The sequence below is a fragment of the Molossus molossus genome, unplaced genomic scaffold, assembly GCF_014108415.1.
Source record: "Molossus molossus isolate mMolMol1 unplaced genomic scaffold, mMolMol1.p scaffold_m16_p_12, whole genome shotgun sequence".
Classification (NCBI taxonomy): domain Eukaryota; kingdom Metazoa; phylum Chordata; class Mammalia; order Chiroptera; family Molossidae; genus Molossus; species Molossus molossus.
The window spans coordinates 37,388,502-37,403,183 of record NW_023425347.1 but is presented as its reverse complement, the minus strand read 5'-3'; the positions used below and the strand labels follow the sequence as shown (position 1 = coordinate 37,403,183).

Genomic DNA, 14,682 nt, shown 5'->3' with positions numbered 1-14,682 from the left:
AAATATTAACCAATTGTTATTAATCATCCCCTCCACATCCTATTTCCTCTCTTGGATGATGCACAGAATTCCTGGATTATTTTAATCCTTCAGTTAAAAATTTGAGCATTTGATTTTATTAGCTTTAAAGCCACCTTCTGACATTCAGATTAACAATGTGAAATCAGGGCTGGAGAGGAAGGTCAGAGGCAAGAGAAGCGAGGAGAAAGTCTGACACTAGAGAGGGCTGGCAAGGCTCTCAAGAGATAAAAGCATATAAGGGAAAGGCCAATAGTCAGATAACCCTTGTTTTCACAAGAAAAACTATTGAATTCTTTTTTTTCTTTTTTGGTCATGTTAAATTTCTATGTGAGTTTTAGATTGTACTTAAATAAGCCTCATATTATACAAAATTGCAATATACAATATGGGTTTATCCACTTCCCCAAAAGTAAAGCACAGTCTTCCACAGATACTAAATCCATTCTCATGTAGTGCTAGAGTATCTGGATAAACAACAGTACACAGTACAACTATTGCAATCATATAGATAAACATAATATTATGCAAAAGTTCATTTCAGTCCTCCTAAATAAACAAAATCACAACCCATCATCACCCGTATCTAGGAGTCTTAAATTCTTGAAATAACGAATACCTTTGGAGATGGCGTTCTCACTGGGACCCTCTAGTGGCCATATCCAAACAAGACGCTAACTATGTAAGATTTGAGGGAAAAACAGCATACTCTAGGCTTTTGTTTTCAGAAAAGTTGATTGACCACCAGATATTTAAAAACATAAATAGTGGAATAATTTTATTTGTTATTCAAATAATTTTTCATTTTTAAAAACTTCAACTACAAGTTTCCCTGAATGTAAAGTCTCATTTATAAAAGCTATGTTTTCAACTTTTACAGAATTCAGTAATAATTAAGTAAACCTCTATAAATGCCAACAACTTCTAACTAAAAAATAAGAAAGGATATTACACATACTTGTTTTCTCTGTTTCAAGTAAACAGTATTTCTTAACAACTCAGATTAGTAGTTTACTCTAGTTTCTAAGAACTCACAGAGTAAAGGCCCTACTCCAGAATGTAAACACCTCCCAAAACAAGCCATTTTTTTTTAATCTTAAAGATATTCTTTCATATTACAACTTAGATCCATTTGGAAACAATATCAGTAACACTAAAATCTTAGGGAACATAAAACCAAAAGCAGAAGATATAAAATAAAAAATACATTCTCATAACTCTGGCATTCTTTCATGATAGTAAACAAATGATTGAGGGTAGGCACTAAGTTGTATAATTTGTTTTTAATATCATAGCTGATTCTGCTAAAGTGATTTTTCATTAAACAGGTGTCTTTCCTTCCATATCTAGGGAACGTCTCCAGGTCAAACCCCTACAATTTTTTTTATTAATAAGATACAAACAAGTGATAAAGTGAGAATCTAAAGACAAGGCCATTTCACAAATATTAATTCATAAGACTTTATTTTAACTTCAGTCCACAGTATATTTTTTTCAAAGATTTGATAAAACAAAAGATGGTCCACTATCACCCACTAAAGTGATCCCTGTTGACATTATATCTTTTAATTAGAATAGTACGGAGAAGTATAAAATGAGCAACAAAAAGCCCTACTCTGACCATCTCATGCTCTCTGCATTACTGTCCTAAAAGAACCACATTAGAATTTCTAGTGACTTATTACAGGAAAAAAATATAAAGGGTTTTAAGAGAATGTGTTAAAAGGTAAAACAGGCTCCATGCCTTTTCTTCGGCTAAGAATAGAAATATTCATAAGCACTATTGCTAAGACTGGAAAATATCAGTCACAAAGTTGCAAGGAACTTTAACAATGATATAGCCTGATTCTCATTTTAGACATGAGAACCTGGATACCACAGTGTTTAAATGCCCAAGGTCACAGAAGGTTAGTATCAGGTCTGGGACTAAAATCTAAGTCTTTTTCAGACCAGTGATTCCCCCCATTCCCATAAACATGTTATTAATATAAACTGAATCAAAGAGTAAGATGACATTAAAAATGTTTTCTTATATAAGCAAGATATTTGACTCCAATTTTCCCAAGTACCTAATTGTAAAGAATTATATTGGTATCACTTATCATTTAGTATTGGTCTCAGAAAATGTGTCATACCATTTCCTTTTATTACTATCAAAAGTTAGAAAACCCTCACATTATACAAAATGAAGATGTAAAACACTAAGGGTCTTATTTTGCCAACCACTGCAGATAACAAAAGTCCCTAGAAGGTGGCTTTTATCCTTGAAAAATGGAAACTTTTAAAATTGTTTAGCTTCACGACCTGTTCTCATGCCCTTATTTATGCACTTCGGAGTTCTGGAATTCAGCTCAAGGCCACAAGCTGGGTATATGGCTGACTGGGTTTACCCTGGGTCCAGGGTGATAAACTAGTAAAAGCAAAGCTCACCACCAACATTTCACTTGACAGATAGATGCTAAATATTGTTCTTTGGATTAAGTAATACCTGAGAGGTGTTTATGAAATGCTGCCACTGTTAGAAGTCACAAAGAATGGGGTATATAAAGCTCTGTAATGTAATACGGCTTCCTTTGATGCAAAAATAATCCTGTGACGGGAGGGCAGATTAGAGGGAACGTGATGGATTGCTCAGGAAAAGAACATTCCTTTTTAAATGTGTATTTTAATGTTATATTGATAAATTATAATTTTATATATTTTTTTCTTATCTACATTCCCCTTCACCATCACGGAGTTGTAATCAATATTGAAATACTAAAGCTTAAAGTGTTAAATCCTGAAACAGTATGATAGCAGTCAAGGGCATGGGCTCTGAAATGCAATTAACTAGGTTTCTCCAGGTGGCCACCAACTAACTGAGGGACCTTGAGCAAATTATTCAAGCCTCTATGTCTCAGTTTCCCTAATCTGTAAAATAGGGACAGTAATAGTACCAACTTTATATAATCGTTGTAAGGATTAAATTAGAGATACAGACCTTACAATACTGCCTGGTACTTTGTAAACACTCAGTAAATGTTAACTATAATAAATAACATAATTTTAACATGCAAAGGGATACTTATAACTTATGTTTTAATCACTGTGTTGAAATTATTTTAATTATTCAGTGATTTCAGTTTTATAATTTGTTCGGTTTCATGTGAACTACAATATAAGGTATCCTTTTTCTCAACTAATTGATGCAGAAGGGTTAAAGAAAGACAGGGAAATAGAATATTTGGACCCACAAGAGAGTAGGACATGCCCCCCCCCTTTCAGAATGTTTCTTAATGAAACAGATATTTAGAAAAATTAAAATATTATATAAGGCACTTTATATTTTATGGCTTAAAAGTCCATTGTTCAGTTTAATGATAGATCAACCAAGATCTATGTGGCTCACAGAAATTTGGTTTTGGCCTGAGATGAGGGTGCTGGGGAGGGTGAGATCCAAGAGTCTACAGATATGAGCTGAAAACTTGAGGGATTAGGCATATTCTAAAATTTAAGAGAGAAAAATCCAGCCTGGTCGGCTTATATAACAGATTCCTATATTCTATTAAGGCCAACAAGTTTCAAGACTCATGCCACAGTGTGCATTCCCTTCAGCAGAAAGCAAAGCGAAGTTCAAACCTACTGAAGGTCCTGGCTTTCCTCTCATGCCTGGTGGTCCTGGGAACCCAGTTGCGCCCTGCATGGAGAGAACAGTAGGAGGAGAAAAGCTATTAACCACAAAAGGCAGATGTGCCTCTACTGTCATGTGCTGCACAATGAGCTTTCAGTGAACAATGATGGTATATCTCACAGGGATCCCATAAGATTATAATGGAGTTGAAAAATACCTAACCCCTAGTGACATCACAGCCATCCTAATGTCACAGCGCAATGTATTACCCATGTTTGTGGTGATGCTGGTGTAAACAAACCTACTGCGTGCCAGTCATAGAGAAGTATAGCACCTACAATTATGTACAATATTATACTAGATATTGATAACAAATGACTGGCGTATGTGTCGACTATACCATAATTTCATCGTTAATTTAGAGTATACTCTTTCTACTTATAAAAAATAGGTTTGCTGTAAAACAGTGTGTATGTGCCCAGCTGGTGTGGCTCAGTGGTTGAGCATTGACCCGTGCACCAAGAGGTCCCAGTTTGATTCCTGGTCAGGGTACATGCCCAGGTTGTGGGCCAAATTCCCAGTGGGGGGGCATGCAGGAGGCAGCCAATCAATGTTCTCGCTTATCGATGTTTCTATCTCTCTCACCCTCTCCCTCCCTCTCTTTCTAAAATCAACAAAGAAGAAAAATAAAACAAACACAAAACAGTGTGCATGTTACACCAGCAGCCACTCACATAAAGACTGACCACTGTGTTATAAGGGCCTAGAGTATTCAGGTCAGTAACATGCCATACAGGTTTGTAGCCTAGGAGCACTAGGCCATACTACCTAGGTTTGCATCCGTTCATTCTGTGATATTTGCACAAAAACAAAATCACCTACTAGGCATTCCCCAGAGTGTATCCCTGTCATTAAGCAGCACACGACTGTACTCACAAATTACTGAAAAGAATTCATGCAAGATTCCTAAGAAAAAAACACTGAGAAAACTGTTGGAAACATGACATGTAGAAATCATATGATTGACACCTTATTATAAATAATGAATACTCCTTTCTTTTGAAAGAATTTGTACTTCTACACTGGCTTAAAATTAATGCTAAAAAAAACAACAAAGAAAGTACCTTGTCTCCAGGATACCCCGGTTCCCCTGGCTCTCCTGCAATCCCTTGTTCGCCCTGGAGAGTACATTGCATACAAAGACAATTAAGCTTTGCAAACATGGCAACAGTATAAGAAAGCAAATATTAGTTAAAAAATAATCTCTCTATTTTTCCTACTTCTGAGAAAAATTATACAATTGATTGTACAGACGAGAAACTATTTTATAAGTTGTGTCAGCTCAAAAGAAAAAAAATGTGATACGTAATTATCTCTATGATAATGTAAATATTTAAATCACCTTATCACCTTTGATTCCAGGGAGGCCCTTATTCCCTGAAAGACCCTAAAAAATAAATAAATAAAAGTGATATTTTGTGACATCATAGAGAAATTAAAGGTAAATATCCATTAGGCAAATAGAACCATACCTTTGGACCAAGAATTCCAGAAGGTCCAATTGGTCCCACTGGGCCAACACTGCCCTGAAAAGCAATAAGAAAGAAAGGTATCATTAAATATCCACTACAATTAGAAGAAGAATATGGTTAAATTAATTAATTGATAAACCCAGAACAGTTAATCTCACTAAGCTCTCACATGTGTACTCTTCTTCAACAATCTCTTTCTCTCTCCACATTTAGAAATTATACCCATCTTTCAAACTTTAGTAAATTCCATCCTCTTTCCCGAGGCCTTCTCATACTAGTCTAGTCCACAAGGATCCTTCTCTTCCTTGAGTTCCTATGATACTTAATGACCATGACATTCATCTTGACATGGTTTTCCAACTCGGTAATATCTTCATTCTTCTGGTCTTTTTCATTCAGTCATTTAACATTTGTAAGCATACTATGAAGAAGAGATAGTCATCAATGTCAAGGATCTTAGTTTAATGTTCCAGTGCAAGACTCCTTAAAAACATAACAACCACTATTATCTCTTGCAAACAAGAGAGTTAGAAAAACTCCTTCAACATGGTATCTTAGAAGACAAAGGACAATAGCAACAATAAGGGTATTTGAAAACAAAATCTAAAAAATTGGTGGACATTCTCTAGAAGGACATTCTCTAGAACAATAAGGGTATTTGAAAACAAAATCTAAAAAATTGGTGGACATTCTCTAGAAGGTTTGGGGATCAGATAAAATTTTTGTGTCACTGATGCCCTCATTTTACTTCTTTCTCTTGCTACCTCTCTGTGCCTGGTCACTATATCATCATCCGTCCTAAAAGGTGAAGCTGGTTTAAACCTCTCTTTTTACGGCTTTAAAATGTTAACAAACTTTTTAAGGTGTATGTGTGACAATCCTGAAAACATTACCCCTTTTAGTTATAATCCAAATTTCTTAGGATCGCATCCCAGACTCTTATTACCAGGCTTCTACAACCCTTCCAGGGTCACCTTCTTCCATCCATCCCCACTTCCCCTTTATTCTCTCTTCTCCAAATCCAGCATTCTAGCCACAGTGGACTGTGTTCCATTCTCTGAAATGCTCCCTTATCACATGCTCCAAGCCTCTGCAGATACGGTTAGCTCTACTGGAAGGTCCTTCTACTACCCTGTGGAGTATGTTGCACTGTGCTTTTTTCTTGGCCTTTCTAGTCTGTGCATTCTGTGAGAACAGAAGCATGTTTTACTCACCCAGCATAATAACTGGCACATGATAGGTTTGAAATAAATATGGACTGAATACTAAAGAAAGTAATCAACTCTAAAAGTAAAATTAAAAACAGTGGTTTCTAAAACTCTAACTCCCAACTTAATGGAGCATTTCTAATAGTCAACATTTATATAATACAAATATCGGAATGGAAATTATGACATCTTTACTTTTGGGTGAGTCTTGAAGTCTATGAATTATACCTAAGATTAATTATTTCCAATATATTTAATCCTGAATATACATGGAATTGTGAGAGGCAAAGACTAATACTTTACAACTTAATAAACATATATGTAATATTAATATATCATTGAAAAATCATCAATAGGAAAAATATTTTTATAATTACAGAGACTAGTTTATTCAAAGTTCATGGATTTAAAACATGATAGTATTAAAAATTCAATGAACAGCTCTATTTATAAATTATGCAGCAATGACCTATGTAAGTATGGAAAGAAATATTTTATAAACAGATATTTCCTTGTCATCCTATTGTTTTTCTACAGACAATATAATATTCTCAACTTTTATTTCAGTAACTTTGCTTAGTCTGGCATCTTCATATAAATGTATTTTGTATGCATAATATCCTATTTAACGTCTTAGTGACTCTAAAAAATATGACAAAATAACAGTAAGTTTTGGAAGATATCAGAAAACATATACATTATAAAGGACTTAGCGAAATACAGAATTATAAAGTAAAATGGTATGAGTATAGCAATTTCCAAGAAATACCAAAGATTCTGTGGCATGTCACAAGTTCAGTGGAAAATCCTACTTCTGAGAAACTACAGTCTTCTGAAAGATGTCCACAATAAGTTAAGACTTCCACAGAGTTTTGAGTTACACAAAGACAGACTAAGGTCCTTCAGCACTCGCCACCTACCACACTTCTCTTCCAGGAGAAGAGGAAACAGACAGAAGAAATAATTTCATGCATGAGAGCTTAGCTAAGAGTGTCTGGGATATAACAACAGAAGCAGAAGAGCCTCCCACACAGTGATAAATATTAGAGAACTTCTGAGTCCAACTTAAAAAAAGATAGAGAGACACAAGGATAGTTCTTGATATAAAACAGCAGCCACTGGCCATTAGAGTTCATCTGAGTGAGCACACCGCGGCACAGTCTAAGTTCCACATTACACTTTTTAACCAACCCCACCAGCACTCACAGGAGATGATCACTGTCATTAACTAAGAAAGCAAATGACAGCAATCAACTGCATGGAAAATATACTTTAGAAAACTCAGTATCATCTCTTGTCAGAAACTATACCTGCTGGATGGGAACACCTGAGAGAGAAAGCAGAAAGTGTAGGTCTGGGCGAGCAGACAAACTGTTTACTATAAAATACAAAAGTTCTACATTTCCCCCAATTATCTTCAGAATGTCACTTCCTTCCCCTCTGCTCACATCCCCCCATACTTCCTGGGCTACAATCCTTCTGTCCCCCTTTCATCTCCGGAACATTCTGCTCCTCCCCTCTGTGCATTTGGACAGCGTTCTTCTCAATGAAGAGCCCTCTCCCTTCTTCCACCCCACCCCACTCTTCAACCTTTAAGACACAGCTCACATGGTATCTCCCTTGTGAGGCCCACTCGGAATCTCCAGAGTGACACAAACTTCTCCTTCCTCAGTGGCTTTAGTTTCTTCCGTAACAGCAGTAAGCACGTTGTATGATATTGCTTCTTTTTAGTTCTGTGCCATTAGATTATAATCATTGCCCAAAACAGGAATCTTAATTTGTACATATTTTTAGGCCTAGCATCTAGTTCAGCATTTGAGACACAGTCGGTGCTCACATTGTTTTGACTTAAAAATTTAATAAGCATAAAATAGAGGGAGTCATACCTGCTCTACCTGTTTTATAAAGGAGGTATGTATGTAAAAGTACTTTGCAAAGTGCAAAACCTCATCTGCATCAATGTAGAAGAGATGAGGATTACAAAGACGAGTGTTAGTGTCATCCACCATTTTAATTTCTGTAGAATCTCTCCCCTCTCCCCAAGGGTGAGTGGAGAAACAGAAAGAACAGAAAACCAGGTAATTTTCACTGAGCACGGTTATGTGTCAGGCACTGTGTTCAGTTCTGGAGCTGAAAACTGAACAGGCCTTAACCATCAGGCAGAAAATAGAGGTAGAGCACTTCAGGTGGGTAAACCAGTCAAGGGCCACCGAGTGTGGAGGCTGCATGACATCTGAGCAGCAGGGCTTTGTCAGTGCACTGACTAGGTTCTCAAGATGCAGATGAGAAACAAAGTCTAGACATCTTAGGCCACATTAAGAATTTTGGTCTTAATCTTAAGCATGCAAACAGAAGCGTTAGAGTTAACCAACATAATGCCATTAGGGTACATGAAGGCACGGCCATTGGAATCCAGCTCCCTTCCCCGGCTTCTTTTCTCTCCTATTGACGAGGCCACTGACTACCACGTATGGGTTTAACTCTGTGCTATGTTCTTAGGGGAAAAAGTGGTCCTTAGGGCTCCACCTTTACATAGAGCTTCTCATGAAGCCTAATAAAATCTGGTAGGACAGACAGTATACACTTTAAGGTAACACAAGTTTTAGGAAGGTGGTATAGCACAAGAGGTGCATTTTGGACTCTGGATGTAGCTCGCATGGCTTCAAATCCAGGCTCAATGCTGACAAGCTAAGTGATCTTGGGTTGTTCTGAGAATTAAATGATACAACTTATTTTTCATGTGACTACCCATAGAAAATACTAAATAAAAGTGAGCTTTCATTGCTAATTTTATTATTAGTAATATATTAGTATTATTATCTACAAGAATAGTTCACATGTCTTAGATTCTCCCAGGTTCTTTGACTCTCAGTTCTATATTCGTGCCATTCCAAAATGGACTGATAAAGAAGAGGAAAGAACTAGCTAAAGAACATATATGCGTACCCCATGGACACGGACAATAATTTCGTAAAAGCCATGGAAGATGGAGGCGGGGGAGAGTAGAGGTGAGCAAAGGGTGGGGGGAGACTCCTACATACTGTCACCATTAAAATTTTTTTAATAAAAATAAACAACCAAAAACCCAAATGGCCAGTTAAAGACTTGTTATGCTGATTTTTATCATAGTTCCAATAAATGAATTCCTGACATTCCTTGGGCCAAGTTGTCACCTTCTGTCTTGGGACAGTGAAGGTGGGAGGAAAACCCATTAAATTTGGAGTCAGAAGACCTTGTTCAAATTCAAGCTAAAAATATTATAGCTATAATTTATGGCATAGAACTTCTGAGTCTTAGTTACCTACTTCACATGTTAGAGTAAGCTCTAAATTGATTTTTTTTTTTAAATCTTATCTCTGGCCTATGTTTCTATAGATATAAATAGTTTACTTCTAATATTCTATTTTCATTAGGTTCCTTACATTTCATAAACTATGTCAATTTTATTTTTAGCTCAGCTGAATGTTAAAGCATGTATATATAAAATATATGCAATTCATATCACTGTCATTAACCATTAGTTTGGCTGGGAGAAATATATTTATGAAGATATATAAGAAGTAGCAGTCTGTTTACTCCAATGAGTAATTTAAAATCATCAGAAAGTTATACATATCTGGACTACATTGTTTTGGCCTCCACAGAATAGCTTATACTCAACCGTGCTTTGCCCACATCATACACTACAGTGAAACTCAGAGTTGAAGTCATTGCATAAAACTGATTAAGTGGACAAATAATATAGTCACTTATATTTTTAGTATAATAAATAGATTAGATATTAAAATGTTTCATGAAATTGGTGAATTCCAGCTCCCACCTTCTGTTCAGGAGGGTTTTCCTAACCATTTATTCAATTTCATTCCATAAATAATGTCTAGAGTAACCGTGTTTTCTATTGTTCAGAACCATCTGGGTGTCTCCAGACTAGATGGTTAGAAAGACGATCTCAAAGGAAAGAAGTGGCTGTTCTGTCTTGTACTTCTGAAGAAACTGGTTCTGGATTAAGTAACTTCTAAGGAGACAGATACACACACACACACACACACACACATATAAATCTGTATAAATTTATTTTACCTTATCATAAAGTATAATTAATTTTTTGATTCATACTATTGATCTAATTTGCATTAGGAAATTACATGTGAGCAAGGCGGTTATCAAACAATGACATTAAAACTTCTCATTTTTCTAAAGTTTTAAAAATATATCTAACATAAAAATACACAAGAAAATATTTTATAAGAATGATGATATATGATACTCACTCTAAGCCCAGGAAATCCAGGAGGACCAATGCTACCTACAAGTCCCTAAGTAAAAGAAATGTGCATAATTGGTTAAATATGATCCCAAAATACTAAGCATATTTTTTAAAGATGAACACAAAAATGTCCTGGAAAAATATATCAAATTTTAACTTCTTCGACAGCTAACTTCTAAAACTTCCCTACTCGAATGCATCCTCCTAAGACATGCAAATCTCTGGTGGCAGTTTATATTTTTCAAAAGTGCTCCTGGCACCATGCCTTTGGCTGCTGGGACTACCACCTAGCCTAAGATACAGATTTCTCTCTGTCTCCTACATATCTAATAAGGAAAATAAATCTCATTAGTAATCAGCATTATTGATATAACTAGCCCATACATTGCATAAAATGAGAGGTGGTCATCATCCCAGGTTGGGACATTTTCAGATGACTGAAAACACTATCAACTCTTTTGAAGTACATTATTTAAATTCTCTAAATATAAATTTTCTCACTATAAAACAGGAATAATAATATTTGTCCTCATTGACCTAAAACTACAATTAAAATTGTCATATATATAAAAGGTTTTGAAAATGTTCACAAAGCATTATACAAATGTAAGAAATTACCAACACTGTTAAATTATTTAAAGGAGATTTTGAATTCTCTTCAGTAATTTTTCCAGTTGATTTGTGATGGATCTTTGTGATGGTCTTTTGAACTCAACATTATAGTCTTCATGGTCATTTTTAATCTACTCCATATCAGTGTTACATTATCTACCTGGTACAAGGTTCAAGAAGAGCTTCTTATTGTTTTGCATTTCAAATTGTTTTTAAAACAATGACACAGTATAAAATACAGAGAATTATAAACCAATAAACTGAAAATATCCAGTTTATTCTTGCATTTTAAAAATCTTTAAAGACTCAAAATATTCTTCAAGAAGTATTATATATTATAATGCATTATAATACACACACACACACATACACACACACACACACACTGTTATTATTATTGTTATTGTTAATCCTCACCAAAAGATATTTTCCATTGATTTTTAGATTTTTAGATAGAGTCGGAAGGAGGGAAGGAGAGAGAGAGAAGCATCGATGTAAGAGAGACACATTGATTAGTGGCCTCTCGCACCACTCTGACTGGGGCCAGGGCTCGAATCTGCAACCTAGGTACATGCCCTTGACCAGGAATCAAACCCACAACCCTTCACTCAGCAGGCCAATGCTCTAAATATTGAGCCAAACTGGCCAGGGTAAAAGCATTATATTTTAAATAAAGAGCAGAGTTCAAAAAGAAAAGTTTTAAATCTTGTAGGAGTCCAACCATAATGAACTTTATGTATATTTAACTGAAAAAATATTAAATAAGATGATTTCACATCAGGTATGCAAGCACAGGCATGTGCCTCATAATGATATTTCAGTGAGAAATGAACTGCAGTAAAACAGTGCTCCATCATACTGCATAGGTGTGTAAGCTACATACCATCCAGGTTTGTGTAAGTACACTCTCTGATGTTTGCACAACAATGGAATCACCTACAGATGCATATTTCAAAACATGTCCCTGTCATTAAGGGGCACATGATTGAACATAAATGGTATCAAAGGAAAAAAGTAAATACTGTTTCATTATGCTTGAAATGGGAAGCTCCCCAGAATCAGAGGCAAGAAAAAGGTGGTAAACATTCTACTTAAGTTACTATTATAACAAATGAAACCTTAGCTAAATTCACTAAATAAGCTAACACATTTATAATTTATAAAAAGAAATAGAAAAGATACTATTTTCAAATACTTTATTTTAAACATTAATGCTAGTAATTAACATATGTCTAAACATGTAGTAACTATTCCTAATTTAGGCTATAAGAATTTTGTGGTTGATTCTAATTTCACCTTAAATTTTTTTTTTAATTTTTTTATTTTATTTAATTAATTTATTTTTTAAATTTTATTTTTGTTACAGATGTTTCTACTTTTTTACCTCATTGACACCCTTCTCCCCATCCCCCCTACCCTGTCCCCGGCTTTGTTGTCCATATCCATTGTTCATACATACATGCATATAAGTTCTGTGGTTTATCTCTTCCCTTCCCCCACCACTCTCTCTTCTGAGGGTTGTCAGTCTGTACCCTACTTCCACGTCTCTGTGTCTACCCTATTCCTCAGACTGTTATGTTCATTATATTCCACAAATGAGTGAGATCATGTGGTATTTGTCTTTTTCTGCTTGGCTTGTTTCGCTTAGGATAATACTTTCCAGGTCCCTCCATGTCATCTCAAAGGATAAGAGATCTTTCTTTCTTACAGCTGCATAGTACTCCATTGTGTATATGTACCATAGCTTTTTTATTCATTCATCTACTTATGGACATTTCACCTTAAAATTTTATGAAAAAAAATGTGTGCATGGCATAAATTGAGGGACAGTTATTGGATGCTTTTTGAGTGCAAAAGGTGAAGGTATTTCTACCTAGTGTCAAAAAATAGCAATCCATCATCATTCTTTGATATTATAATTAACTATACTTTAGAATGGTAAATCATTAATCTGAACATAGATATCTGAACAATCCCAAAGAAGACTTCTGTATAAAATACTCAAAAAGTTAAACAATGACACATTTGAGTCCAAAAGAGCAATCACCAAATGCATAATTTTTACATGAGGCTTGTTAGCACCTTCATATACATGAAAGGCTTCTCTCCCACCCCCCTGATATGCAAGTCAGTATTGTGATTACATATTTTTAATATTGTACTTATCAGTCACATTTAATATGGTCAAAATAATTTCAATGATTGTCTCTCAAGATACAGTTCATTCATTAAACATTTCAGGCTTATTCCTCATGTTGTAAAATTACAAATTGGAATGTGCCCAGTGGTATTGAAACTGGCCAATGGTGCTTATTCGTGAATGCGGTGATGAGGAGGACAAGCACAGTTGCTATGCAGTCTGAGCCATGTTAGATTGCAAGGTTCAATCATCACAATTTACTCACAGGACTACCGTCAGGACCAGCAGGGCCTCTCTCTCCAAAGTCACCTGGAAAACCCTGGCCCAGAGAGAGAGAAAGAAACGTTGTTAAACCCCAAATAGACAAAGAATTCCATTTTGCTGCGCTTTCTGATAAGGAATTTAGTAATAGGAGATATTTATTTTCTTTCTTTCTTTCTTTTTTATCCTCACCCGAGGATATTTTTTCATTGATTTTCAGATAAAGTGGGAGGGAGGAAGAGGGGGAGAGAGAGACACACACACACACATCGATGTAAGAGAGACACATCGACTGGTTGCCTCCCGCATGACCCCAACCAGGGCTGGGGATCAAAATGCAACCAAGGTACATGCTCTTGACTGAAATCAAACCATGACTCCTTGCTCCGTGGGCCAACCCTCTAACCACTGAGCCAAACTGGATAGGGTGGAGATAATTATTTTCTAATCCTGACATGGTAATGCAACAGAAATGTGTATTTGTTTTACGTAACACTTCATTGATTTGGTTAAGTACAATATTTCTGTTTTATAAAAATTATTTTACACGCCACATAATACAGATAGAAAGCTAAGTTGGAGAATACAGAAATGTGTTCATTATGATTTAAGAATCATTGAATGAGTGGACATATAACCAAGATTTCTAGCTGACCAATCCATTATGTCTGCTATTTCATGCTGTTCCTACACCCACCCCACGGAGAGCAACATGGCTAATGTTTCTAAGCATGTGCTTAGCATCCTTACCACGTGTTAAGGGTTTTATACACATTATTAGACACACATTACTTCATTTCACCTTCACAACAGGTGGAGTCAATGAGTACTAATATTTTCACTTTGCAGTTGAGGAAACGGCAGCACCGAGAGGTTAAGTCACTCATACCCACTGTGTTGCGTGGGACTGAGAACGGAGTGGAGCAGTCTGACTGCAGAGTCAAGGCTCTCGTTCTGCTATGCTATGCTAACTACTTTAACTCCACATTACAAGATACAATACAACATGTAAAAAAAACCATTTAGTGAAATTT

The 14,682-nt window shown here is 35.7% G+C and overlaps 1 protein-coding gene across 1 annotated transcript in view; it reads right to left on the bottom strand.

The window, feature by feature from the left end:
* Window positions 1–14,682, bottom strand: part of COL24A1 (collagen type XXIV alpha 1 chain) — a 339,879-nt gene that overhangs the window by 232,680 nt on the left and 92,517 nt on the right. The window contains exons 14-19 of the mRNA XM_036256775.1: window positions 13,653–13,706; window positions 10,640–10,684; window positions 5,161–5,214; window positions 5,031–5,075; window positions 4,753–4,806; window positions 3,641–3,694 (exon numbers count right to left, since the gene is read on the bottom strand). Coding sequence (XP_036112668.1) covers window positions 3,641–3,694; window positions 4,753–4,806; window positions 5,031–5,075; window positions 5,161–5,214; window positions 10,640–10,684; window positions 13,653–13,706 — 306 coding nt within the window. The remainder of the gene's footprint in view (window positions 1–3,640; window positions 3,695–4,752; window positions 4,807–5,030; window positions 5,076–5,160; window positions 5,215–10,639; window positions 10,685–13,652; window positions 13,707–14,682) is intronic.